The sequence below is a fragment of the Odontesthes bonariensis genome, chromosome 14 (assembly GCF_027942865.1).
Source record: "Odontesthes bonariensis isolate fOdoBon6 chromosome 14, fOdoBon6.hap1, whole genome shotgun sequence".
NCBI classification, from domain to species: domain Eukaryota; kingdom Metazoa; phylum Chordata; class Actinopteri; order Atheriniformes; family Atherinopsidae; genus Odontesthes; species Odontesthes bonariensis.
Window position 1 is genome coordinate 15,326,360 of NC_134519.1, and position 27,035 is coordinate 15,353,394.

Sequence of the window (27,035 nt, forward strand, 5' to 3'; positions counted from 1 at the left end):
TGCAATTAACATGCACTCATCTTGCTGTGCAGAAATTACTCATCAAAATAAGTCCTAGTGGAAGCTTTGGCCCGAGTGTTGAAACACGTTGGTTGTTGCTGCCACCTAGTGTTAAAAGATGTTCACTAAAGCATTTGTTGTATGCAGATATATTCATTATTAAAGCGCGTCTGTCCTTGTAATTGTTAAACTGATAAAATCAAGCATTTTCTTCTCAGGCCATCAAATAAGATCAGTGGCATTTCGTGTAAAATAAGCACAAAAAGAGCAAGACGCACATTGACATTATGGAATATTCTGGACAGTTGGTTCCTTCCAGCTGCGCTCTGATTGGTCAAATTCGGAAACAGGAAATAAAACATTGATGGTTGGTCATCAGCCTGTGGAGGTGCTGATAGCTGTGTCTGCATCCTTTTGGCTGTAGCTTCAACTTTTTTTTTTTATCTGAGGTGGGTTATGTATTCATCATCTGTCGAGCTTGCCCTGAGGCTACACCATTTGAGGAAGCTAATTGTATTTTACCGTTAATTCATCTCGGTTTGTACGCCACAGCTAGTGATGTCAGCCAGTTATGTAGGTCAGGATCGAGGAGCCAGCGGTGATGAATGAAACGTTTCGATAACATTGTGTGGGCTTTTATGCGGTTCGCAGTGTTGCATAGTTTGCAGTTTACCTTGGTGTACACAGGCGCTCAATCTTCAGAGATATTTTACAGCGCAGATGTGGTGGCATTATCTTTAATTAGTTGTTGTAGGTAAATGTGTGACAGGGTAGACAGAGGAAACCATTCAATACACTTGCCCACAGAATAACTTTAACTGGAAAATGGGAGGTAACGTAGTTGTGTTTCTTGTTTGTTAAGTAAAGATTATGTAGTGATATAAGTCGGTGTTATGTCAACTTGATTAGGTTTGATTCTTTTATGTGCAGTTTGTCATTGAACAGAAAACCTGATACCTATCTAGTCATTTAGCTGGACCATCTCATAACACATCGGTCCAAATTCAAAGTGTGTAACAATCACTGACATGCAGTGGTCAAGTTGGGGATGGCCACCATCTCAAACACTGTCATCCCACTGCACAGTGTTGCCAGATCATGTGACGGTAAAGTGTAACCAACAATTCCCAAAAGAATCCCAAAAAATGCATGATCCTCTGTACATTTCATCAACATTTAGGCCATTAAGCTCTCAGCATTATATGCAAAGTTTCGTACGTTGTTTTGTTCTCTCACTGTCACCTTTGTGTATGGGGGGCGGAGGGAAACCGACAATATTTCTCAGCAGTTTAGTGTTTCAGATCATACATCTTTGTCATTGTTTCACACTGCAACTAGGTCAAAGGGTCGGGTCATTTGAATCGAAACAGAAATATCTAACACGGTGCTACAGTGTGAGCAGTCCTTAAACTTCTCTTATCTTCACAGGATATCCACGTTTATCAACAGAAACGTCTAATGATGGTCATTATTTGTTGCGATCAGTGCTTTTATCGTCCAAATGACCAAACCACCTAGCTGTACAGAAAGAATTGGTCTACTGCCATTTTGCGAGCTGTTTCAGGCATTTACAAGGTCTGTCGCACCTCCTTATGACCTCTACAAAGATATGAAAATGACTTAACCTATATCTGGCCTGCACATGTGAAGACAGGTGACAGTATTGCACTGCATTAATCTACAAAATTTCCTTTCCCTTATTTTTCAGTAAATAGCCTGAACCCCATTGCAGCTCAGCTGCAATAACTGCTTTTAAACTGATATTCAGTCTGTTACTGTACTGTTTGGTCACACTATAATAACTTATTCCATGCGAGGTAAATACCACTGCAATTTGAACATTTTGTTGCTCATTCCACGTTGACATCTACATCATCTGCATTACAGGAGAGAGGATCTATCGGCCGCCAACATGTCAAGCAAACGGGCCAAGGGGAAGAACACCAAGAAGCGTCCGCAGCGCGCCACCTCCAACGTGTTCGCCATGTTTGATCAGTCTCAAATCCAGGAGTTCAAGGAGGCTTTCAATATGATCGACCAAAACAGAGATGGCTTTATTGACAAAGAAGATCTTCACGATATGCTTGCCTCATTAGGTACACTGAATATATTCCTACGTATTTAGAAATTGGTAGGATGTGAATATAGTGCACGTGCTATATAATTGGAACGTCAGAATAAGGAAATGGAGGCCAGAGTCTTTCAGTGTGCTCTAAACATGGAGCACGGGTTAAAGCAACTCTCTGACCTTCTTCCATTTCCCAGGCAAGAACCCCACAGATGAGTACCTGGAGGTCATGATGAACGAAGCGCCAGGCCCGATCAACTTCACCATGTTTCTAACCATGTTTGGCGAGAAGCTGAACGGCACAGATCCCGAGGATGTGATCCGTAACGCTTTTGCCTGTTTTGACGAAGAGGGGACAGGCGAGTAGAAGTTTTCTTTCCATCAACGACTGTGAAGCTTTTAGGTGGTTATGAATCTGCAGCTGCCATACGTCAACGTGTCTTCAGATCTTGTACTGTCAAGGGAAGCGTTTGTCTGCGTCGAGAGATGAGTTTCAAATATCTTTAAAAAAAAAAGTTAAACCCTCCAACGCTAATTTAACTTGTCGCAGTCGTGTTGTTTTTTTGTCGCTTCTTCTTCATGTTAGCGTTCCCTTCCTTGCGCTCGTAAGATTAAAGTACGTTTTTGTCCCCACAGGTGTGATTCAGGAAGAGTTCCTGCGAGAGCTGCTGACTACAATGGGTGACAGGTTTACAGATGAAGAGGTTGACGAGCTCTTCCGCGAGGCGCCCATTGACAAGAAGGGCAACTTCAACTATGTAGCATTCACGCGTATTCTAAAACACGGTGCAAAGGACAAGGATGATTAGTGCTGGAGGCGTTAAGCGCACGAGGTTAATTCTGTACTTCATGTGCATCTTGTAATGGTGCGTTTCCATTCAGTTTAGATCAACTGTATGCTGTAGTTTGGCTCACGAAGAAGCGTCACTGTTAAATAACCTGCTGAAGGCAATTTGTTTAAGCTGCTTGTTTGACCTCTCGGTCTCCCTTCAATCCTACTTTTCAAAGCTTAATTTGCACATGTGACGATACCACGACAGGGTCTGTGTAAGCTAGTATTAAACGACTCTCATGGAGAAAACTGGAAATAAACTTCTACAAGGTGTCTCAGTCGTGTTTTGTAGAAAACCTAAAACCTTCCAGATTAAATTATGTTCTGAGATGAATCACCAGTCCTCTATTCATTTTTCAGAAAGGTTTATTCCAAACAAAGGATAATGGATATGTGTCAGTCTGATGAAGCAATTACAATTCCACACTTCATACAAGTCTCAATTGGCATAATTAAACAGGGTAAGACAATAGATTCAACTAAAGGTGCTGGTGGTTTGTTGAGGATTCTTAAATGTAGAACACTTTTGGACTGTATGGCCAAAAGTATATGGACTACAATTGTATTTTTGGGGCTTTTTTTTTTTTTGTGTGGAATGAGCAAGAATTATTTTCTTGTGCCAACATAACCAACCATCATGCTGCACACGATGGTACCCTTTTAAAAATGTTCCCAGATTGGTGTGAGTGAACCTGACCCAAAGTTCCCAATGGCAATCGTGACAAACAGGAAAGGAGACCTTAGTGATTCCGTTCTGAAGTCAATGACAATGTTTTTCCACATTTGTGAGTTTTTTTTGGTCTCGTTTTAATATAATAGCCTTGGCATTGAAGCCAGATTGTTACATGGTTGTCCGTGTTTATGTAGCCTGCATGACACAACGCATCCAGTGCAGTATATCATGCGTTTGTTTGTTTTAAAATCCATCTTTGAAACAGTTGTTTCCTCACCACAGGAGCACATCGCAAAAGAGTGTAATTCATTTCTCTTTCGTTCGGGTTTCCATACAGTTTTGGCCACATGATGCACGCTGAATTTGTTGCAAAATGACAGGAAAATGCACCCAAATATTTTTCTAACACAAAGTTTTCTTTGACATTAGCGCTCCTATTCAGCACTAAGTTTGAATATTTTGAATGGGTTTTACAGAATTTCAAAACACCTCTGATCATTTCTCAAGACTGACTGTGATGATATTGCGTCAGACATTGCTTCTCATCTTACTTTGGCCCAGGGAATCTCTACAACGTACCCAGCATTGATGCTGATAAGCAGCGTCCATCTTATCACAGGATCCATTGTTATGAGGGTTCTCCCCTTCACATCACACCAACAATAAATAAAGCAGGATCTGCTTCACACTTTGAAGCTTTCTGTACACTATGGTATTGCTCACGGAGCAACATACAGCAAAGATTATCGGAGACTTGATTACTCTGCCAGAGCCAGGTTTTTCGACTGAATCTTAGATTGGTGGTCTGATATGCAAGCCTCGATCCTGTCACACTGGGCAAGGAAATCCTGTGGAAATAAAACAAAGGCGGATATCGTTATCATTCTTTCTTATTTTCAATTAAAGCATGTCAGTTATGTTACTAAACAGGCAAACCTGCACTGTCTTTACTAGTCCCTTTTTCTTCGTTTTGCAGTCATTAAAATTTTCTGGGAGAGTCTGTTAAAAGAGAAGCAGGTCTCGTGTTTGTCATATAAGACACGGGAATAAAATACAAGCTCAAATATGAAAGGGAAAAACCAAAACCGATTACCATGGCATCTATCTGCTCCAGGATCTTCATGAACTGCTCAGCTGCTATTTTCACTCTGTGGTCTAGTTTAGTCAACGCCTCTGCCTGGAGGTCTTTAGCCAGGAAGCCCTGTGAAGAGAAACACAACGTAAGCACAAATGTAATGGAGACAATTTCCATCAAGTATTTAATTAGCTTTAATTGGCAGCTTACATTCTTAAGTCCGGTTAACTCCCCATCTACTTTCTCCAGCTTCTTAGCCGTCTGCTCCACTGTTTGCTCAATTTCTTTTAGCTTCCTCAGTTCAGCCTCTTCCTCTGGACTGTTCTGTTTGTAAAATATTGTCAGTATCTCATAACTTATACAGACTTGCACTAAGACTAAGCATATGTAGAGGCTTTACCCGCTTTCCAATCATCATGAGTTTGCAGCCCTGCTTTATTCCATAGCTGGAGAGACTCTCCTCCATGTCCTTCAGCGACTTCCCTGAAATGCCAGGAGGAGAACGACAAGTTTATAACTCATTATGTGAGGACATTCAGGCTGACATGGAAGTGCGAGGGGGAAAAAGGCCAACAGTCTACCTTTAAAGATGAGTTTCTGCGAGGGGGGTGGGACACCGGTAGCTTGACAGAGGGCTTCTGAAAGTTCTTTAACAGTGGGTGCCTTTCCATCATCTTGGCTTGTTAGTGTGATGCTGTGCTTAGCTGACCCTGACAGGAGAAATTTAAGAGATGCCAATAAATGTATATATCCAGACAAAACGCCAGAAATGCATTAGTATGAGCACCTCTGCTTCTGGTAACTATTAAACATTGGTAGTGGGATTTTTCTTGAATCGCATTGAAACCCCTTAGAAACAAACATAACGGAATGAAATGTAATTGATCCCCTTTTGAATTACATATCAATGAAAAAAAAAATTCGGAAACTTGAAACTGGATATGATTCTTAATCAAAATAGATCCAATTATATATGTGAACTGAGACTGTACATTTTCGCATGTGATCTTTTTAATCGCGAAACAACCTTGCTGGTGGTAAATTCAAGTTTTGTTTGCGAGCCATTGGATAATATCATCGCTAAACCTCAAGAGTAAAAGAAGAAAAATCAACTAAAAAGATAGAAATTAACAAAAAGATTTGAATGATGACCACACAACGAGGCCAATCAAATATATATATACAAACATTTCTACAAATGCAGGTATAAATGACAGTCAAATTAAGTCTGCCAGAAGAATATACAGTGAAGGGAGACTTTCTGCTCAGGATCTAAAAGGTTATCGTAATAAATCGAATTCAAAAGACAAAAGTTTGAGCTCAAGGGTTGGTGTTAGGTGAGAGCTACATTAGCCGAACATTTCCAAGCTATATTCGACGGTTTATAAACTAACTTTTCTCCCTATACTTTCTAATAATTATAACGCAAACTTATATTACCGTATGCGACTGTCACAGTTATCGTTTGGACTGACATGATGCCTTTTAACGTTCGTCTGTAGTCGAAACATAAAACACACAGCTAACTGTTGTTAAATGCTAACTACTTCCGGTAAACACCGGAAAGACTTCTTTTATTTATTTATTTCGTTTGTATTTTTTCATTGTTGGTTTTTATTATTATTATACTACCGGCATGTGTTTGACAAGACACGTGAAGACAATTAAAATAGATGCGTAAAAATGGGTCACACCTGCAATCTTGCATAATGTACTTAAGCAAAATAAATAAATAAATAAATTGTACAGTTCAATCTTCCTGCTTTCAAAACCGAGCTTGGACCTACTTTTGCTGTCATCGAAAGCTCCTTGGAAATATGAAAAGTGAAGTCCTTCAGGGAAATTTTTAAAAATGCTTTAGTGAATATTACACGGCACCTGGCTCTGTGGCGCAATGGATAGCGCATTGGACTTCTAGACAAATACATATGAAGTGATTCAAAGGTTGTGGGTTCGAGTCCCACCAGAGTCGGTCTTTTGAGAGGAACACAGAAAAGTTATTTCAAGAATGTTCACATCATGCGATATTATGTAAACCAATGGTCATCGAGAACTTTTCAAAGTAGACTCCTCTAAGTAAAAGTGACCAAATGATAATGGACAGAATACCAAAACGATATTCTTGATAAAATAAAGTTCAACATCCCTGGGATAAAATACAATTTAAAATAAAATGGTGGATATTTATAGCGTAATTCCACTCCGCAATAAATTATTATTGAACCGACTATTTAATGTTATTCATCGATATGAGAAACTTATAAAATAATGTGTAGATAATAAATACAATCTTTAAAAAAAAAGTAACTTTTATGTAAATAAATCAAGGTAAAGTACAAAGTTTGCTCCAGTTTTTACAATAGTCCATACATTTTTTTTTACCACTTTATACTTTATATCCTTCCAATTTCTTTCACTTGTTTTTTTCCTTGTTTAGAAAGTGCCTTATATTGTTGCTAAATTATTGCCAGCTAACTGTGATGCCAACATTTGCTGTTGTGAGTCACTATAAACTAGAATCATAATGTGTAACCATAAAAGTAAGTGTTGTTTAATTCAGATGTTAAGAAAATAGGGAAATAGGGTTGCGCTTGGGCACAGAGGGTCTTTTTTGAAGCAAAGAATGTCATGCAAAGACGCTGATAATAAAAAGTCCTTGTGGAGAGTTCAGTTCACAACAGTTCAAAGATACAGAAAAACTAAATCAGGAGACAAGAGGAAGAGACAAAACCCCACAAAACAAAGAAGAACGACCTTCTGATCTATAATTAGGCAACTCAAGGTTAAGTTAAAACACATCATTTATTTTGCATTATTTCAAGTACCCCCTGCAGATAAACAGATCGAGTGGGAAGCGTCTCCACTTCTGAGAACTCAAACAAAATGGCGATGACTAAACGACACACAAGACAAGTAAAAATGCACAAATAAATTAATACTAACACTGACGGGTGACACTGACAAGTTGGTGAGTACGACAGGCTGAAAATAAGGGGACTAGTGTTTGAAAAAAAAAAAAAGAGGCTGGGTATGTTACAAGGCCACATGCTAGCACGAAAGTAGTAACAATACACAACCCGACACCAGGGCAGCTTGAAAACTGTAGTGTTCTCAGGTCAAATGGTTCCTGCGTTTATAAATGTTACTCTACATAGAAAAGTGTTTTCAGTTGAAGTGCAGTTCTGTTGATGAAATCCCTTTTTATGTGGCGGGAATCTGTGGCAGGCCGAACTCGTCTACCAAGACGCCATCCTGAAAAGAAAGAAAACACAGCTGTCGGCATGTGTCATCGTTCATGTCAGACGGCAGGACTGTAAACAGTTCACTACTAACTTTTTTACAGTTTTAGTTACAACGCAGGAAGGAAAGTTCTGACATCAGAAAAGAAAAACACAGATCCTGAATTTAGTATTTGTCCAACAGGAGGAATGATGTGCGTTAACTGAGAGAACCATTAAGCATCCACCGAGGAGGAGAATGTAAATGACCCAATTTATTTGTGGTTGTCATTCCCATCAATGCATAAATACATAATCCCAGCCCATTTCAGGCATTTCAGGCTTCTAATAAAAAAAAAAAGTTATTTTCACTTTCATATGATAACGAGATAAATGCAAACAAGTGCCTGCCTGAAACTTTGAGGCAAACCCCAAACACACGATTGCCTCTTATCGACTGACTTGTGCGATTGTCCATGCCTCTCCACTCCCATCAGTTACACTGAGCATTGTGATCCGCAGTCCGTTACCTTGTTTGTTTTGCTGTCACTGGGGATTCCCTCAGGGATAGACGGGGCGGCCGAGGCCTCGTCCAAGTAGGAGCTGTCATCGTCCAGCAGAAGCTCATCACCCAGCGCATCCAGCTCTGAAACCACAATTACTCCTTGAGTTTGGGGGGGGGTCTCGAACAAACTAAGAATGCCTTTATTAGTAGTTCTGGTCTGGTTCAAATCTTTATCTCGTCGGTCATCTTTAATGTGCCCTGCTCTCAAAAAGTCACACTCGCCTGCTTCAAGATCTTCCTCATCGATCTCTGGAGTGCCGTAATTGCGGCTCAGCGCGTCCTGCACCTCGCTGGCTTCTTCCATCATGTCCTCCAGCTGGTCCTGTAAGTCCTTGAAATCCAAAATACACATGTTCACCATTAGTGTCTGGCCTCTCCTGACCAACATTAAGCTGTCGAGGAAGGATTGTGATTGTGACAAAACTGTTGCAGTTGAGCTCTGAATCGTGTGTTCGTTTCTTGCATCACTCCTTCTACCCACATGTTGCCAGTCTTTCAGTCTGTGCTCGGTCACCCGTCTAATGCATTCATCTCATGTCCTCCCAATTCCCAATCGTACATGTGTACAGCTGTGCCCCTTAACCCCCGTAACACGGTGTAGTTTTTACACACACGCACTGTCTCAAGGGTCGGAAAATTTTGAACATTTCCAGACTCCTGTTCTCCACTTAGACGCAGGACGGGATTGCTTTAAAGTGTTTGTTCAGCTCTCCAGCTGTGTGTTTGTTTCTGCATGTTTTCCTGATATCCTGTTTGACCACGATCTCTGCTGCCTGCTGGTTTTTATATGCTTGCCAACCCGCCGGTTGTATCGATTTAAAGGTAAAAAGCAGAGAGATGTTGAAGACAATGTAAGTGAAAAAACAAAACGGTCATTTTTTCCACAAGACACGATTTAAACAAGAGAAATGGAGGAAAAAGAAACGGCTTCTAAAAGACGTACGTCAATCTGATCGAGTTTGACGTCCTTGTAAGCCCTTTTCATTTCCTTTGCACCAATCTTCATGGCCTCCACCTGTGAACAGAAAACAGGACGAAGAAAGTGTTTTTATTCACTGGCAGCTTATACAAGAAAGACACATGCTGACAGCTCTGCGAGTGCCGACCAGAGGCCTGTACTATGAAGCGGGATAAATAATTTAAACAAGGTGACTTCAGCTTCAACTCTGTAGAGCTCCAAAAGTGTGTCACCGTGGCAACCGCTCTGGATCGAGTTAAGTTTGAGGTAAGTGCACGTAAAAGCTTTACCTCTGGATCAGAGAAAATGACAACTTTTGTAAAAAAGGACATCGTGATCACGACGGCTACCGTCTCCGTCAAAATCCACCAACTTTCAAAGTTTTCCTGCGGTTTTCTGGCTGTCCTCTTCAAATTGCTTACAAACTTTTAGCTCCAGATCTGTCTTTGATATGTCATGTGGTGCCAACACAGGTCCATTTTACGTGAGCAAACTCATATCCAGGGTCATAAAACCTGAGTTGACTTAGCGAGTTGATAACCATTGTTGTGATAGCACTCAGCTGGATCCCGACTGTTTGGATTTGTTAAGCCAGAAGCTAAAAGATATGCTGGGCATGTTGAAGCTGCTTCGTTGTTCAGGTGCCAGATCTCAACGCCGCCAGGGTGTGATTTTACCAACAAATGATCAGAAGATAGAACAAAATATAATTATGGCTCGTGAATGTCAGTACTTCACTAATCTAATAACGCATGTTTGGAACAATGAAAAGCAGAAAAGAAACCCAGCAGAAACCAGAGCCGTGCAGCCTTTTCATCAAGCTCTTACCGTTGTTTTTGTGTCCTTTAAGGTCTGGATTGTGTAGTTTGCCTGCTCCATGTTAAATGACTGCTGAGCCAGCTGCTCCCTTTGACCTTCATACCTGTGGAAAAAAAAAAACAATTCAGATGCTTTTGAAACATGTATTTTACACATGATCTTTCTCAGTTTCAAGTTCAGTTCTTATCTGAGGTCTACCAATGCTGGACTGGTGAGGCTGGTACTTGTATTAGTATATACAGTGCACAGTGAAAATGAGTACACCCCTGTTGAAAAGTAACATTTTGAACAATATTTTAATACACACACAAGTTATTCCCAAAACGTGCATAGAGTAAGTTTAATACAACATCTGTTCAGCTTACAACAGAAAAGAAAGGTCAATAATATAACTTAAATGACATATTTGTCCATTTTTGTGAAATTATGCTGGTGCAAAAGTGAGTACACCCCTATGTTAAACTCCCTGAGAATGGGCCGTGTTGGCCCGAAATGTCATGAAATGAAAAGGCATTAAAAGGGAGGTCATCGTTGTGCGTTTCATCCTTGACTTACATTGAAATTTTACATTTTGAGTCTGCACCAGGCTAAAAGAGACGTGTGTGAGATTTGACTGAAATCCTATGGAGAGTATCATGATCTGCTTCAGTAGTCACAGTACATGTTGACAAGCATGTTTCTTTTGGTGAAATTCAGCTTCCTACTGTTGATGGCATCCATACAGCCCCAAACCATGTCACTCCCACTACTATGCTTGACTTTAAGCATGGGGCACTTTTCTTTGTACAAATCACTTTTTACCACCACACATGCTTGACACCATCGAAAGCAAATTTGTTTATCATTGTCTCATCAGAGACAAACAAACTAAGGATATGGATTGCTGGAACCATGTCCTGTGATCTGATGACACCAAGATGAACAAATTTGCTTTAGATGGTGTCAAGCCTGTGTGGTGGTAAAAAGTGATTTGTACAAAGAAAAGTGCCCCATGCTTAAAGTCAAGCATAGTAGTGGGAGTGACATGGTTTGGGGCTGTATGGATGCCATCAACAGTAGGAAGCTGAATTTCACCAAAAGAAACATGCTTGTCAACATGTACTGTGACTACTGAAGCAGATCATGATACTCTCCATAGGATTTCAGTCAAATCTCACACACGTCTCTTTTAGCCTGGTGCAGACTCAAAATGTAAAATTTCAATGTAAGGCAAGGATGAAACGCACAACGATGACCTCCCTTTTAATGCCTTTTCATTTCATGACATTTCGGGCCAACACGGCCCATTCTCAGGGAGTTTAACATAGGGGTGTACTCACTTTTGCACCAGCATAATTTCACAAAAATGGACAAATATGTCATTTAAGTTATATTATTGACCTTTCTTTTTCTGTTGTAAGCTGAACAGATGTTGTATTAAACTTACTCAATGCACGTTTTGGGAATAACTTGTGTGTGTATTAAAATATTGTTCAAAATGTTACTTTTCAACAGGGGTGTACTCATTTTCACTGTGCACTGTATGTAGGGCTTAGGTTAACAGTCAACCTTGATAACCGACTACCTATTTAATGCCAATGTGAGAACGCATCGTCTTTTGTAAGAGATTTATACGGTGAGGATTAAAAAATAAATAATTAAAAAAACTCGGAAGTGCTGTCTGACTGAAAATCCTGGTTTGAAACGAGCATATTATCATCACATACAGCTCCTCTCTAACCCAGAATCTTCATACTTATCTGCTAACAGCATCCCACTAAATCTGTGTTAAATGGTCAGTAGTATCAGTCTTGCAGATATAAAGTATATCAGTCATCTTCAAACTATTAGGCAAACTGCATTAATCAGGATTCATTTAGAAGTACCGGTCAAAAGTATGGACGGACTATCCACTGAAAAGGCAGGTGTGCCCATACCTTCGAGTGAAAGGAAAATTATTGGGTTAAAATTGAAAGCAATTAGCTTGTCCAGAGTGAATGCAACTAATAAGACAACAGGTCCATGGAGGGATGACTCTTCCTGAGAGCCTGGACCTCAACATTACTGAAGCAGTGTGGGATCATCCTGACAGAGGACGGAACAAAAGGCAGCCAACATCCAAAGAAGAGCCTTGGGATGTCCTTCAAAAAGCCTGGAGAACTATTCCTGAAGACTATTAAAAAATGACAAGAAAGCTTGTCTAAGAGGGCTGAGGCTGTTACGGTGTGAAATGTAAAAAGTGCAAAGGAACTAGAGGAGCACGGTCAGGATAATAATGTGCCTGATGATTGTACACGCAGTGTAGCACTCATATCCGAGTAAAAACATATGTATTACTGCCATGCACAGGACTCACATTCTCTTCTGCTTTAGGACTCTCATCGCCTTCTGTTTCACCATGTTCTGCATTTCAAAATGAAAAGAAAACGTTGTTCTTTGTTACATTTGTCCTGTAATCTTCGAAATAATTGCAACATTTCATGTCCTACCTTCGAGGGCCCATCTCTCATCTTTTTCAGCTGATCCTTGTACTTCAAAAGTTCAGCATCAAGCCTGCCAATTTTCTTTTCAATGGACTCTGACCTGGCATCCACCTGAGAGAGGAAATCAATTAGAGGTAATGATTCCCAGCGTCCTGGCGGACCAAACGCAGCGTGTGTGTGGATATGTGTGCACTAGAGGTAAGAGTGAGGTAAAAGCTTATCAAACAATTATGGTGAACAAACCCATCACTCTTCCACATTCAGGCTGTAACGGGTGTTAAAGGACAGCCCGTGTTAGTGTTAGATTGCATTAGTGTGAATTAGCAGATGTCTGTGAGCTAGTTAGGACCGCTTTGCTGTTTTGACTACCCTTTTGTGGCCATGCTAGCTTGGTAACAGCACCGTTAGGTCGCATAATGTAGTCATAAACAACAAAACATCTCCGTCTGACAGTACTCACTGTGCCGATACAGTCCGACAGATTTGGTGGAGGCGCTTTGGGTTTCCCTCGTCCGAATATTCTGTTCATTTTCAAAACACTTTACAGCCTCGAAGCTTGTAGCTTTTCTTATAATTTACAAAAAGCATCAAACGTAAAAAAAATCTATGTATTGAAATCACCCGGAAGTAACGGTTCGCACGCAAAATCATCTGATTGGTTGGCGTAAACGCTTACGACCAATGAGTGACTGATTGCGCTGCTGCCACGCAGTGGCGTAGAGAGGTACTGCAACTCTCTGAAGAAACCTTTGTCCCCATAGGTCTTTGTTACTCCTCCTCTGCAGATGAGTTGGCATAAAATGTAGGTTTAAATCGGGATTGTGACAAGTCTGGCTCTCTACGAACACTTTCATATTCGAGTTTCATAGTATATATTACACAAAATACGCCAAGTGATTTAACTTTCTTAAATCTATCAATACAACAGGATGAAAATACTAAAAGCAAAGTTCTTAAATTCAAAACCCCACTTAAGTACAGAAATGTTCATAGAATTGAAAGGGTTTTCATGCCAATTCGTGTTTCTGCTCACTGATGTATACATGTATAATATTTTTGTATTATCTTGCATCAGTTGCATTAGTGTATGATTTAAAGTGGAAGTGGACCTACCTAACATATGCTTCAGTCCACAATTATTCACACTCATGCCAGTTTTCATTTATTGCCTTAATTGAGTTGATTAATAGTTTTTCTCTGTCTTAGGTGAAGCTATGACACAAGATTGTTCTTTCTCACAGTTTATTGGCTTAAATTTAATTAATATCTTTCCCAGTTGTTAGTGGTAAAGCATTTATTTGCCATCACGACAATCGAACAGGCTGTTTGCATATCTCTACTGGGATTTCAGTGCATTTCTCTTCAGCAGAAATCTTCATGCAGTATATTTTGGGCATGAAGGCTTCATTGCTTTCATTTATGAGCTTAAGTTCCTTCCATAGAGCATGGCTGGATCACTCCAAAATGTTAATATTGCTTTCTTTTGATCACATTGACTGCATGTTTTGGATCATTGCTGTCTTGGAGGGTGCCATGCTGCCCAAGGCTAAATTTTGCAGCAGGCAGGATGTTTCCCTCACAGAGTTTTAATGTAGTCCTACTTCAACAAGGTTGCCTAGTCCCACTGCCTGGGACACAAAACAGAATAATAATAACAATAATAATAATGATAATAACAATAATCCCAAAGCATCACATTCTCATTATAAGACTTGACCATGAGGATGGTGACCTTAGGGCTGAGCTCTTTTCTTCCACCAAACAAAAGAAAAGTACACAAAAATAGCCTTTGTTCTGGTGAGCCTCTGAGAAAGCTATTGAAGACCAATTTTTGTATGTCTCTCTTGGAGAAATGGAGTTTTTCTTAATGATGTCCATAGTGATCTGTCTCATACGGTGTTTGTTGTAGTGTCTGCTTTGAGACTGGAATTATTCTGATTTAAAAGGGTGATCTTGGTGGGAACTATGATAAAATTATGAAAAGAAAACATCAGCGCACCGTCAAACATGGAAAGTATTCAAAACATAAAGTCAGCGTGGTTAACGGTAACTATTAACTATCATTGTGGAGTGACCCAACTACAGTGCAGACCTGAATCTCATTCAGCAATTGTGGAACAAACTAAAACAAAAATCAGGACTATGGCACAGATCTGCTTCTAGCCTCAAAAACCTGAAGATCAGTCAAGAAGAGAAGTGGTCCAAAATGACAGCAGAGACATGGAGACAGCTTATCAGCTATGATATTGTTGCAGTGATTGTAAATGAGAGGTTTTGCCAAGGATTACTGAGAGGTGGATGGAAATCATTTAGAAACAGACAAACACAGCTGCTGTACAACCAAATGTATCTTTATTGTTATCTGCAGATTGTCATATCTGACCAATATAACTTAGTACAAGTAAATATTGACATGTTTCCATCATTTCCAAACAAAAGAAACATACTGGTCAACTTTAAAATTTACAATGAATCAAAATTTGGCACAGGTAGGCTAAACTATGAATTTTATTAAGAACTGCGTGAGCTGGGGGTCACACCGCCTCCAGAGGGTCACATGATAAATGTGGGGATTTTCCTTCCTCAGTTAACCTGATAACTTTGGAGGAGCTTCATGACAACCAGGGCAGCAGCTATTTGACTTGACCTATGTAATGTTTTTTCTATATCTCTATTATTCCGTTCACCAGAGTTATCGGAATTATAGAACATAAGAAATTTGTATTAATGTCCTTGGAAAACATCAAGGACATTAATACAAATGCCCACAATGTTGAAGTAATGACAAAGCATTAGTAAACAGAAAAAATTATTCACTATCACATATGAGGAAGCAGCAAATGTTTGACACTTTTGTTTGTAAAAATGACTTGTTATTAGTCAAAATAAATACATCTTTTGATTTAATACTTTATGTCTATCAACTGAAGGTTTTTGGTTTATACTTTGCAGCTCTAAACAAAATTTAGAAAAAGTTGCCTTTTGGTTGAGCTGCTCAATAATGTGTCTTAAAATATGAGGAGTCTGAGAATACTGTACATAGAGAAGTATTATTGTTTATTGTATTACTGAAATCAGAATTGATCAAACATGGGTTTGTTATTCAGACACTGCTTTGGGCTGCAGGGTGTAATACTTGGGGAAATCAGATATTACATCTGTGTCTCTGTAACCGTGGAAACAGGTCAGGTTTTTAAGCCGTTCCTTTGGGTTTCCAAGTTCTTTCTGGTGTTTGTCCTCCTTCAGCATGACACTGACACTTTGTCATCTTGATTGATCTGGAAAAAAAAAACCTCTCCAGTGGTAATAACACCACTCACCTTCTGAGACGGGTACGCCGAAGCTTCTGGTCCAAAATCCATTTATCAATGTTTTGCTAACAGTCACAACCGCAGACCTGACAGCTTCCAACATAGAGAACAGACAAACCAGTAACAGCCAAAGAGGTTTTCACATAATCTATGAGCCTCAGTATTTCTTTAATGAGAAATCTATCAAGCATAACAAAATAATTCATGAACCACAAGTAATGCCACCAGTTACAACTCATAAACCCTTTATGTTGGGTTTGTTATCAAACAGGGGTTTGGATTAATGCTCCTTTAAAAAACATAATACTAATACATAAAATGTTAACCAGCATTTACAAGATCTATTTTTTTAACATTTGTTTTTAAGAATGACGCTTTTTGCAGCAAGTCCTGTATGACCTGTTTTCTTTTTAACAGTGAGGCTCCGTTGGATCCTTGTTATGAACAAGAGCCCATTAAAGAACCTGATATGTGAAATGAATTGCTCGTTCGCATGCACCTTGAGAGACAGAGCGTTGAAAAAAGATAAAAAATGAAGTAATCTTGGTAATTACGGCTGACAGCTTCATCAGTGCAGCCAAGGACAAAATTATTTAATTTGCCTCTCAAAACTCTGAGAATAGCTCTTATCTGTGCACCATTAGTGCTGTCAGCTGCTGTAAAGAACGTCGACTCGTCCTGGAGGACTGTACAAATATCAGCTGGTCACAAAACATGGATCAAAGAAATTTTAAAATAAAATCAACAACTCTGCAGGAGTGCGCCACTGAGGCCAGGCTTAGCTTCTCAGCAGCCCTGACAGCCCCTTAGCAAGTCATCCAAACAGAATTAGAGAATACTTTCTTAGTGTTGCAGTCAGGGGGAATTTCTTTTTTACATGTCTTCCAAAACATCTACAAGCGCCCTTTAGAAATAATTCACGTTGTTTCTGATCTGCTCTTAGTTATAATTAACTTAATTTTAAGCACTTTTATAAGGCAAGATTTCTTTCTTTACTGAACTGATTAATTAATCAATAAAGACTCCATCAATGCGGTCAATACTGATGGGTGAATCTCGAGTCTTTGGTCACTCTGAGGTTTGGGGTACATCGGGACAGTTGGTTGCTTTACTTTTTTATTTTTTTTAAATTTATTTATTTTTTTACACTGCCTTAACAAAAAAAAGAAAATGTGCTGCAAACTGTATGCCCAAATGCTTTGTTGAACCAGCCATCTATCCTGACCTCTACAATGTTCAAAGTCATCCGGATGTTCTAACTGCGGGACATTTGTTCTGCAGCACGGCTTCACATAATGTCAGAATACAAAGTCACAGCAGTAAGATGCAAAGCCAGAGCAGGAAAATGGAAATTCATGCCAAGTACAAATATTCAAAATGTAAATGTGTCAGTGGAAAAGGAACTCTTCCAGGGCACTAAGTGCCTACAAGCATATGAACAGCACTTTGGATGAAAGAGACATGGAGGCTTTTAGTACTCCAAAAAGGTTCCCTGAAACAACTAGCTGACGATAATAGCTCAAACACTGTATAATCCTGGTAGTCCAAAACACACCACAGTACTTAAGTGAGTGCACTGCAAAGGAGATTTACTTGAATTTCGAATTATTCTAAATTGAGTTAGGTTTCAATAATTGTATTAGATCTAAGATGAAAATTTGGATAATTGCTCTTGTGTAAAATGAACAACTGTCACAATCCATGGTAGTAAAGAACAAAGGAAACGAGGGAGTATTTGTAATGAAGGCGCCAACGACAAACAGGAGGTAAGTGTGGTAATAGAATCCACATGGGCAAGGAGAACAGAAAACAAGACAATCCCAGGAACAGACCGAAGTTCTGAAGTACGAATACAGTTCAAACAAAACAGAGAACCCAACATGAACCTATCAAAGCCTGACACAGAAATTATGGAAATAAGAAGTAACATGAAAACAAAACGGGAAAAAAAAGCGTTACATAAGCCCACAGACTTGGACAACAACTAACATTAAGAATTTAACATTTTAATTTTTAAGATTAACCAACAAACCACTGCTGCACAAATTTCAGGAAATATTCTCTCCACGATTTTTAAAAAGCATTTTGTTTTCAGTTTCAGGTTGGGCATGTATTGCATACAGTGTCTTTCACTTTTTTTCACTTGGATTCGAGTAAGATGACGTACTTAGGCAGGCAATAGTTTTCTCTTTCTTCTTCTTTAGAATCTCTTCTGTAATATTTCTTGTCAATTTGGAATATTCTCACCTGCCAAGCTTGTAGAGACTCTGAGATATCTTCAAAACGATATCTATAAATATCATCTTCTCAAAATCTGTTTCATTGACACGCCCTTATTTACTCACTCTGACCCCTTTGACATGTTCTACAGACGTCCCTCACACCACCTTAGCTGTCAAACCTTTCCCATTGATAACCATTCTATACGGATAAGTGCTGCAACATCGTGGGGCCTGTGTTTTCTGTATGGTCTATTCAGTTTTAACTGTTCATCAAAGGAAATGCTCTACTTATCAACATTGAAAAAAATGCAATAACTGAGAAGTGATTCAGAATGATTTGACATTTAGGGGGTATTCATTTTGTAAATTGCAGGCTGCTTGTTTATCATGACTTGCCCTGAATCCTCCCTGAGATCACACACACCTGACATCTTTGTCAACACGTAGCTGTAGGGTATTTGAAATCAACAAGTGTATTTTTCTAGAATCTCTTCCTCTTTGTTTGCTGAGTGCCTGCACGGACAGGTTACAATCTGAGTGGTTTAAAGGAGTTGGATGGGGGGAGTGAGCAGTAGTGATGACTGAATCATTGAGAGGAGTTAACTGAAACTAATGTTAGGCTGCTTTGGCTAAGCCGCTCGAACATTGTGTATGCTTTTGAGGCTCTTGTGCCACAAAAGCAAGGAACATCAACCGTATGTGGATAAAAGAGATTTTTACATATTCTTAGGCTCCTCACACAGGGACGTAAGTTTAACTGCAAATTCCTTCCTTTGCAAGGTCACACCAGAAAATGCTTTATGATTAGTACAACAGTCTTTGGATCTCTGGCTTTCAGCCAGCCTGCTCACCATGGAAACGCTACTGTTGCATGAGAGTTGCGTAGAGCTAATACAAGATTGAGAAAGAGAATCAGTCATAAGATTGGTTGCAGTGTCATGGTTGAATTGTGGCACCATTTGTTTTCTTAGAACCAGCATAGATGTGGTTGACAACCAAAGTGACACAAAATCCTTCTCAGAGCAACTTGTTCAAACCAATTTTACAGCTTTATTAGGACATAGTTGTGCAACGTATGAAGCCTGTTTTTAACATTCAAAGCCAAAAGGTACATTAAAATATCCAACAGATACAGCAGCAGCACATTATACACAAACAAGGCTCAGACTTGGGCCGAATTCTGAATTCTGTTTCTAAATGCAGTTAGAATTGAAAGCAATCTAGTTACAGTTTCAGCGGAATAATTACACATTGCCAGAGACACACATATTAATCAATCAAACAGAGAGATTTCCTCTGTTCGACTTTAATATTCTGACATAACACTACAATACTTTAAGAGGTAAGCTCAAAGACCGGGAAAATGGAGGTGACTAATTGCTGACCTTAAAGAAGGCAGAAGGCACACAAACATGGCACAAAAACACCTTTCCTGCCATAACTACTGTCGTCTAGAAGTATTACACTTAAAGAGATAAATATACTGATGGTTAGCTCAATATCAACAAGTTGTAAAATGAAATTCAGTTGACCACGTGACTTTTCTTTTTTAAACAACCATCATAATTAAATAGAAAAGGAGTCCAAGACGTTGTATGAAGCTAAAAAAGACTGCATGCTGCTATTCAAACATCTATCCAATATCACATCTATCTGCAGTTAATGCACACTAAAAAATGCACAGTTATCAAGCTGCAGAAATTAAATCTATCAGAAAATAACAGTAAGCATGAAGATGAGCTGTTTCAAGATCAATAGTCAGTTTAGATAAATCTTAAATTACATGTATGTTGTAGTAATAATGGCTTTTGCCTTGGAGCCCTCTACCCATGTAGTTGTAATTTCAGACAAGGTGAAAAGGTGCAATGTTGACACTGTGCACAATGACACACAGACTCAAAGCTGAAAATGTTAAGAGGTGTTGAGCAGTGTCAGACACAATAATAGTTTGTAACAGAGGAAAGTTCAGCTTTAAAAGTACGACGGCTGCTGATGTTTGAGAGTGAGTCAAGTCAATCATCTAATGAAGGAGAAAATACTGCGATTCAGTCATGATTTACAGAGGATGATCCCTGAGAGGTTATTAAATGTTCGAGATTTATATGCTGCTCACAAATTTACAATACTGCAAGGCACCAAAACTACAATTCACATAAAACACAGTAAGCTTAAAACAATGTTCATGATGCATGTTGTTCCCAAAATAATCAGAGACAATCACTTGTTTCCACCCTGCGCCTAAAGCATCACTTGATCTTTTGTGCATGTGAGGAGCACATAATTCCCTATAATGTGACAGCTTGAAGGGCAATGTGCAGGGAACAAAGAGAACAAAATGTGAGTGTAACCTCAGAAACATTTTGCATTGTTGATATCAGTAATGTGAAGAAGAGTTGGATGTCATAGATTATGAAATGCTATACAATGATCTGCACTGTTGTCGAGCTGTTCCCAAAGGCAGCTTTGCACTTTACCTTCTCATGAGCTTTTAATCTAAATTCAATTTTGAAGATGGAGTCTGGTGTCCCTATAGTCATCTTAATAAAAACAAATCCCACAGAAAGACCAAAACCAATGTCTCAATACTTTTGTTAATTATCTAAGATTACCTGAAACCATTTCATGCCTCTGTAGATTGAAAAAGAACAAATTAAATTGATTAATTGCTAACAACAAAATGATATTGACTGAATCTACAAAAGTACACTGCCAGAAACTTCAATGAAATGAGCCTGAAAAAACTGTGGTTCAAAACTGTTCACAGTGTAGGACCAACATTTTTTTTCAATCTAAAGAGGAAGGTTGCAGGATTTAGGGACATCTAGAGGCCAACTTACAGACTGCATTTGCATTTGCTTCTTTCTCTGAGCATTTAGAAAAAAGTACAGCTGAAAACTAGACAAAAGAAATAAAAAGAAAAAAAGAGCTCTCTTCTAATAATTTTCAGTTTTACGCTACTTTAGAAAGATGGGTAAGCAACATAGGGCCTCGAGGAAGTGGCCTCACACAGAGGGAAACAAAGTGAAGAAAATATTTCGGCCACCTCTAAATGTTACGCACTGGAATTAAAAACCGCTTGTGCCATATATTTTGTTTAGTAAAATAAAAGGCTCTGTAATTTATTATTATCACTATGAACTAAGACAATTAGTTTCTTGGGAACTGTTTCTGTCAGGGGATTAAAACACTTTCAGCAGAACAGAGAGTATTTGGAGGGTACAGTCAGATCATTGTTGGTTTTGGTCTTTTCATTGAGGGGGACAACTCCTGCTCAGATGGCAGTCGTGACTTGAGTCAAACATAGATCATTTGAGTCCTCCCAGCTTTGATAAGGCATAGAGGACATGTCCATGGCTAGTCATACGGGCCGGGCCTGCTTATCCCCCCGAGCTTCAGTAGGGCATGTGTGATCCCGCAAGGTGCTTCTCACTCTGCTCACTCCCTGACAGTCACTGTGTCTCTGCACTCCAGGGCAGCAAAAGTCCCTGAAGCACCTCTTGAAGTTCTCGTCCAGGAATGCGTAGAGGATGGGGTTGAGGCTGCTGTTGGTGTAGCCCAGCGCCACACAGAAGAAGTAGGCAGCCATTATGGCGGTGGTCTCGGGCACGTTGGTTGATAACGCTTTGACCAGGATGAAGATGTGGATGGGCGTCCAGCAGACCACGAAGACTGCAACGACCACCAGGACCAGACGGGTGATACGACGCAGGTTGCGGTCCTTCTCACGTGAGCCTGACAGGAGGCGCACACTCTTCAGCCGCAGGACCATCAGTGTGTAGCAGACGGTAATGATAATGAGAGGTGCCACAAAGGCAAAGATGAAGACGCAGATCTTCATCAGGGTGTCCCAGTAGCTGTAGGGATCGGGGAACTGTAAAGCGCACTCTGTGGTCCCTGTTACAGGGAAAACAGCAAAGTGAGGTTTGGTCATTTCAGAGGTACGATGAAAATACTACAGGATAAAATCACCAAAGTTAGTTAATAAAGTACAACAAAAGAGAGTGGGAAGAAAAGATATTAAAGCTCCTCATCAGGGGAGCATGAATTTTTTATCACATTTTACAACAAACCGCCATAGTCATTATATTGGGTTCAGACATGCCATTGATAAAACAACAAAAGTTGCATCACAAATGAGAAGTCAGATGATCACCAAAGCCACTAAAGTTGATCCTCTGGGTACCATGAAACTTCCTTTCACAAGGGAACGTAGTAGTAGTTTGGACCAACAAACCAGGTTGATGCTACACCACTTAATGATTGCTTAAAATCACAATGTGATACATCTTGATGTTTAACGTTTGTTAATTCAGAAAGCTTAAGCTCAGATTAGATTTGGAAGGTAGTCAAATATCATTTGGTAAAGGTAGAGCTCTCCCTGAGAGAGTAAACATTTCAATCACCCATTTAGTTTGTCAGTTTGCTATTGTAGAATAATCAAATCTGTGTCCTGTTCATGAAATTGAGGTTTGGAACCCCCCCCCCAAAGAAAAGTCCCAATGCAGTTAATGTGCAAACATAATGAGAAGAAGAACTTGCTGCAAAATCCTACTTAACATAAGTGAAGGGGTAAGAACAAGGCAAAAGCCAATGTACCGTTATTGGTATTAGTGCTTCCGAGTACCATGGCAGGGATCCCAGCAGCGGACGACAGCACCCAGATGATCACATTGATGATCTTTGCCTTGACGGGGGTGCGGAAATCCAAGGCCTTAACAGGGTGGCACACGGCCACGTAGCGGTCCACACTCATCATGGTCAAGGTGAGGATGCTGGTGAACATGTTGTAGTAATCAATAGAGATGAAGACTTTGCAAGCCACCTCACCAAATGGCCAAGAGCTGAGCAGGTAGTCGGTGCTCTGGAAGGGCATGGTGGTGGTGACCAGAGCGTCGGCAACGGCCAAGTTAAAGATGTAGATGTTAGTGGCTGTTTTCATTTTGGTGTATCTGTAGTTGGAAGAGAGGTAAAATTCCTGAGAAAGCTCACCCACTGTATACATTGTATATACACTACAAAGAAAAAGAAAAAGGAAAAAAACAACAACTATGAGCTGACAATCGTTTATACCCTATTTATTTAGCCGAAAACAACACAAATGACAAAACATTGAATACTGAAATTACTATATCTTTTAGAAATATATTCTCATCTTGATTTTGATGGCAGCAACATTTTTCAGAACACTTGCTGCATTTCATCTCTCTTGCAGACAGAGAGGTTGTAAATCTGTGTTTCAGCCCAGTCTTACAAAAATAAACGGCAGCCACATTTGTCCACACGTCCAAAATATTTGTCATGTCACAGGAAAGGCACAGATGTGAGATGGGAATGCTTTTTATTACGCTCTGTAAAGAGCAGTGTTCAGTCAGCATGAAGCAACCTCTAACCTAAATATTCTATCTTAACAATGTGTGTTTTACCCTGACCACATTATTCATTGATCTTTAAATCTTATTATGTATTATTTGCGTCACTCTGACCAACTACGACTGGCAATCAAGTTAAAAAGTGTTGCTGTTGCACTCGACCTTTGTTCTCTTGCTTGACAGTTCGTGGTTTAAGGTCACAGTCTAACCCCTCCTCCATCCGTTGCAAACATTTTTAAACATACAGTGGTTGCACATGAGTATATTTGTGACAGTTTCATGCAGTGCAAAAGCATGTTACAATTTACAGACATGCAATGTTGCTGCAGACTTAAAACTGTGGCATCTTAACAATCCTTGAATATTCGTGACAGTTTCACTGTCCTTTCTGGGCCACAAAATCGTTACACGACCCAGAAAGGTAGTAATTTTGGAATTCCTTTAACCTTTGTTGTCAAACTGCTATTTTTTGCACTGTGGACCCATGTAATTATTACACATGCTTGGATGAGTGTGTGTTTTCTGCGTCCCATCACCTTCTGTTTTAACAACATATTTCTGTTAGTAATAATGAGGTAAGGAGACCAACAGATGTAGTTATGCTGAACAAATGTTTCCTTATTCATGTTTGATAAGGGATTTCAGATGCTCAAAAGTCTCCACCTTTGTCATGTTTTTCCATTTCATTATCCTGAATGTTTTCAGTGGATGATAAGTCTGATAAGTCTTTATAGCAGAGCCACTTTGTTTTAACACGTGCAGAATGTGGCCCTTTCTTGCTCAAAAGAAGAAATTTAGGTGGCAGCATTTTGTTCTTCAAAAAATTGTTTGTATGTTATACATCATTCAGCATTAATGATGTCTTTCATCCATGGTGTCACTCTTGCACACCTTGCACTGATACAACCCCATTCCATCACTGGTTCTGGTTTTTCAACAATCCAGATGGTCACTCTCTTCTTTAGCCTATAGGACATGAGCATCCATGATATCCAACATTTTAAGAGTTAATTTTTGTCAAACCACAGGACAGTTTGCCTCTTTGCCTCAGTCCACATCAGACTGAGGAAATCTGCTTTTGATTCTGAGCCACCTGAGCCATTCAGCGATGGTTTTCAGCTTTGCCCCTTACAAACAGATATATATAGACACACACACACACACACACACACACACACACACAAAAATCCCCAAATTCTTTGCAATTTTACATTAATGTTGTTTAACTGTTAAACTATTTGCTCACACACTCTATCAGAGTATTAAACTCCTCCCCATCTTCTGAAGGCAATAATCTAATTTATTCTGAGATGCTCCATCAGTTTTTTTAAGGATTACATAACTATGTCAGTCTTTTTTGTTGCCATGCTAATGATGTCAACTTAAAAATTCATTTTTTTTAAGTTTCAGCATGTTGTTGCATTACTACCTGTAATCTATATCTTCAACTTCTTTAGTCTGACATCCAATCTACACTTGAGGATTTACACTTGATCCTATGAAATGGATAAGATGAGCTTTGAGTGGAAGTAAAGAATCCCTGCAAACCTTGTTAAAATCTAAACCACATTGTAGCCACCCAGGAAATAAAGAAAGACAAAGACATTATGTTACTAATACAATGACTAAAAAAGAAAAACAACACACATTGTGACACTAGTGCACTCTGTGCAATCAAAGAAAATCCAATATATATGTATTAATAAATGTAGTCATGTTTTGTTTTAAGTCTTCCTCTTCTACTTGATGTGGCACATTTCCCTTTGTGGCCCTGGTGGACTTGGATGCAGGTGAACCTTTAACATAACGCATTTATGACTGCACATGAATGCGCAGCAGTCTCACATTACGCATCAATTTTCCAACTGATTTATGAGCTGGGCAACGCGTGCAGATAGGTGCTCTGTTTTACATTTGTTATTCATTTTTCTGGAATGACTTTTTTTGACACACCATGTATATCCAATATATATATATATGAATATATATGTCAGCGATAAGAACTCACCTAATGATGACATACATCACCAAACAATTACCCACTAAGCCCACCACAAACACCACCGAGTACACGGCGACTATGATGGGGATGATGGGCGACATTGGCTCGGGTTCAGCGTCCCAAGTGCCGTTGGGAGTATAGTTGAAGATGTCCGATACGCCAGGCTGCCAGGTGAAGTTAGGGATGCACTCCCCGGGCTGCCCCGAAGGGCAGCGCTCCTCTTTGAAGATGTGCACCACTCCGCTCTCCATGGTACTGAACGCTGCTGCTGCTGCTGCTGCTCCTGGGCGTAAACTGACCGTTTAACGTCGGCCGAAACAGCTGAATATCCGACGTCTGCTTGAAAAAGTGAAAACACAATAAATCTGAAATTCAGCATTTGCAAAATATGTTAAATCTACGTGCGAGAAAAGCAGCGCAACTGCCCGCGCTCAAGGACACTACTAAACAAGTGTAACAGCACTTTACCTCTTTTTCTGGCTCCAAAAAGTTCATTCAAATAAACCAAAGCCGGGGAGGAGAAGCTCTTTGGACGCACAGCCGCCACTGAAATCCGGATGCGGGGAATTGAGCAAAAAGGACAGTTTTCTGGGTAGATGGTGAAGGAGCAGAAACATTCACAGCCTGTGCCACCGCTGCGCCCCCGAAGGTGCGGACTGGAAGCCCGCACTGCTCATTCAGTGACATCAGAGGCTGAGCCAACAGATATGACAGCCAGCAGAAGTGCGATAACCACCTGAATCACACTCACCTAAATTTTTTGTCTCACTTCATTCGAATTCTGTTCATTTTCCATTATTTCCCAGCACAACGCAGCACCTATGATCCCCCACCTGTGAAAATGTGACCTTTAATACATCTGCTTCCTGATTCAGCCATGCTAACCTTGAGAATTATTTTTATATGTACATGATCTGCTAAGAGGAATGACAAAACTAAGTTTGCCTCAATATGATGAGCATATGTTTGAGAAAATGTGAAAACGCCAATCAATGGAGCCATAAAATGTTCCCTAGCAACTCATGTACAGCTAGCACTGCAATGCAAAACAATTGCATTTGTTAAAAAAGGTATTTGGTATAGGAAGGGCAGCAACCCCCAGATTACCGCATCCCTTTTTTTTGCAAGCAGCAGAACACAATACGGAAAATCAGGAGCAATTTTGAACAGCTTCAAAGTAAAACTGGTCATTACCTCATCAGCACTCCTTTTTAGTCATTAGTTTAGCTGCACTAGAAGAAGAACCTAGTTTCCACCATGGCCTTTCAGCTCTGTGGGCTCAGAATACACACCCTCTTGCATGTGCATCGTGTCTATTTTATCATTTCTACTTTCCCTCCACTTTAGAACATGAATCCGCTAATCACTCCCACAGTAACAGAAACAGCACTGAAGGCTCAAAATGAAAAGACCCTGAGGGTTTAAATGAGAAAGGACTCCTCTTGACAGAAATCACAGGCT

At 39.8% G+C, this 27,035-nt stretch overlaps 4 protein-coding genes and 1 non-coding gene across 6 annotated transcripts; 2 read left to right on the top strand and 3 right to left on the bottom strand.

Moving 5' to 3' along the window:
* The first annotated feature begins 348 nt into the window (after positions 1-348).
* myl12.2 (myosin, light chain 12, genome duplicate 2) lies at positions 349-3,327 on the top strand. Its single transcript, XM_075483090.1, has 4 exons — positions 349-449; positions 1,888-2,096; positions 2,266-2,427; positions 2,705-3,327. The coding sequence occupies exons 2-4, from the start codon at positions 1,913-1,915 to the stop codon at positions 2,875-2,877; spliced, it is 519 nt and encodes a 172-aa protein (XP_075339205.1). The 5' UTR covers positions 349-449; positions 1,888-1,912; the 3' UTR covers positions 2,878-3,327.
* Positions 3,249-6,203, bottom strand: bag1 (BCL2 associated athanogene 1). The gene is made up of 7 exons (XM_075483088.1): positions 6,089-6,203; positions 5,230-5,358; positions 5,049-5,131; positions 4,859-4,972; positions 4,667-4,774; positions 4,510-4,572; positions 3,249-4,421 (listed from the first exon to the last, which is right to left on the bottom strand). Exons 1-7 carry the CDS (start codon positions 6,123-6,125, stop codon positions 4,332-4,334), a joined length of 624 nt encoding a protein of 207 aa, XP_075339203.1. The 5' UTR covers positions 6,126-6,203; the 3' UTR covers positions 3,249-4,331.
* Positions 6,204-6,528: 325 nt separating this feature from the next.
* Positions 6,529-6,620, top strand: trnar-ucu (transfer RNA arginine (anticodon UCU)). Its single transcript is given in 2 exon segments — positions 6,529-6,565; positions 6,585-6,620. It is a non-coding gene; the product is annotated as a tRNA-Arg (tRNA).
* An 811-nt stretch (positions 6,621-7,431) lies between these two features.
* chmp5a (charged multivesicular body protein 5a) lies at positions 7,432-13,309 on the bottom strand. The gene is made up of 8 exons (XM_075482243.1): positions 13,131-13,309; positions 12,677-12,781; positions 12,544-12,590; positions 10,218-10,311; positions 9,375-9,446; positions 8,654-8,762; positions 8,397-8,512; positions 7,432-7,900 (listed from the first exon to the last, which is right to left on the bottom strand). The coding sequence occupies exons 1-8, from the start codon at positions 13,197-13,199 to the stop codon at positions 7,850-7,852; spliced, it is 663 nt and encodes a 220-aa protein (XP_075338358.1). The 5' UTR covers positions 13,200-13,309; the 3' UTR covers positions 7,432-7,849.
* A 5,948-nt stretch (positions 13,310-19,257) lies between these two features.
* Positions 19,258-26,974, bottom strand: oprk1 (opioid receptor, kappa 1). Of its 2 annotated transcripts, none has more exons than XM_075483091.1 (5): positions 26,769-26,974; positions 26,043-26,407; positions 25,581-25,910; positions 22,800-23,152; positions 19,258-22,097 (listed from the first exon to the last, which is right to left on the bottom strand). In XM_075483091.1, the coding sequence occupies exons 3-5, from the start codon at positions 25,823-25,825 to the stop codon at positions 21,562-21,564; spliced, it is 1,134 nt and encodes a 377-aa protein (XP_075339206.1). In that variant the 5' UTR covers positions 25,826-25,910; positions 26,043-26,407; positions 26,769-26,974; the 3' UTR covers positions 19,258-21,561. The 2 variants fall into 2 exon arrangements, with proteins under 2 accessions (XP_075339206.1, XP_075339207.1); XM_075483092.1 differs by having other exon boundaries at positions 25,581-25,913.
* Positions 26,975-27,035: the final 61 nt, after the last annotated feature.

Bases quoted from the DNA above. Each gene is read 5' to 3' on its own strand.
- myl12.2 (XM_075483090.1), top strand. From the start codon at position 1,913: ATGTCAAGCAAACGGGCCAAGGGGAAGAACACCAAGAAGCGTCCGCAG. The intron at 2,097-2,265 runs GTACACTGAATA...TCCATTTCCCAG, and splicing joins CGATATGCTTGCCTCATTAG to GCAAGAACCCCACAGATGAG. The intron at 2,428-2,704 runs GCGAGTAGAAGT...TTGTCCCCACAG, and splicing joins TTTTGACGAAGAGGGGACAG to GTGTGATTCAGGAAGAGTTC.
- bag1 (XM_075483088.1), bottom strand. From the start codon at position 6,125: ATGTCAGTCCAAACGATAACTGTGACAGTCGCATACG. The intron at 5,359-6,088 runs GTAATATAAGTT...TTCTCCTGTCAG, and splicing joins AACTGTGACAGTCGCATACG to GGTCAGCTAAGCACAGCATC. The intron at 4,573-4,666 runs GTAATCGGTTTT...CTCTTTTAACAG, and splicing joins TGGAGCAGATAGATGCCATG to ACTCTCCCAGAAAATTTTAA.
- chmp5a (XM_075482243.1), bottom strand. From the start codon at position 13,199: ATGAACAGAATATTCGGACGAGGGAAACCCAAAGCGCCTCCACCAAAT. The intron at 12,591-12,676 runs GTAGGACATGAA...TTTGAAATGCAG, and splicing joins TGAGAGATGGGCCCTCGAAG to AACATGGTGAAACAGAAGGC. The intron at 7,901-8,396 runs GTAACGGACTGC...CTTTCTTTTCAG, and splicing joins GTGACAGCAAAACAAACAAG to GATGGCGTCTTGGTAGACGA.
- oprk1 (XM_075483091.1), bottom strand. From the start codon at position 25,825: ATGGAGAGCGGAGTGGTGCACATCTTCAAAGAGGAGCGCTGCCCTTCG. The intron at 23,153-25,580 runs GTGAGTTCTTAT...TTCCAACTACAG, and splicing joins GTGATGTATGTCATCATTAG to ATACACCAAAATGAAAACAG. The intron at 22,098-22,799 runs GTACATTGGCTT...TCCCTGTAACAG, and splicing joins AAGCACTAATACCAATAACG to GGACCACAGAGTGCGCTTTA.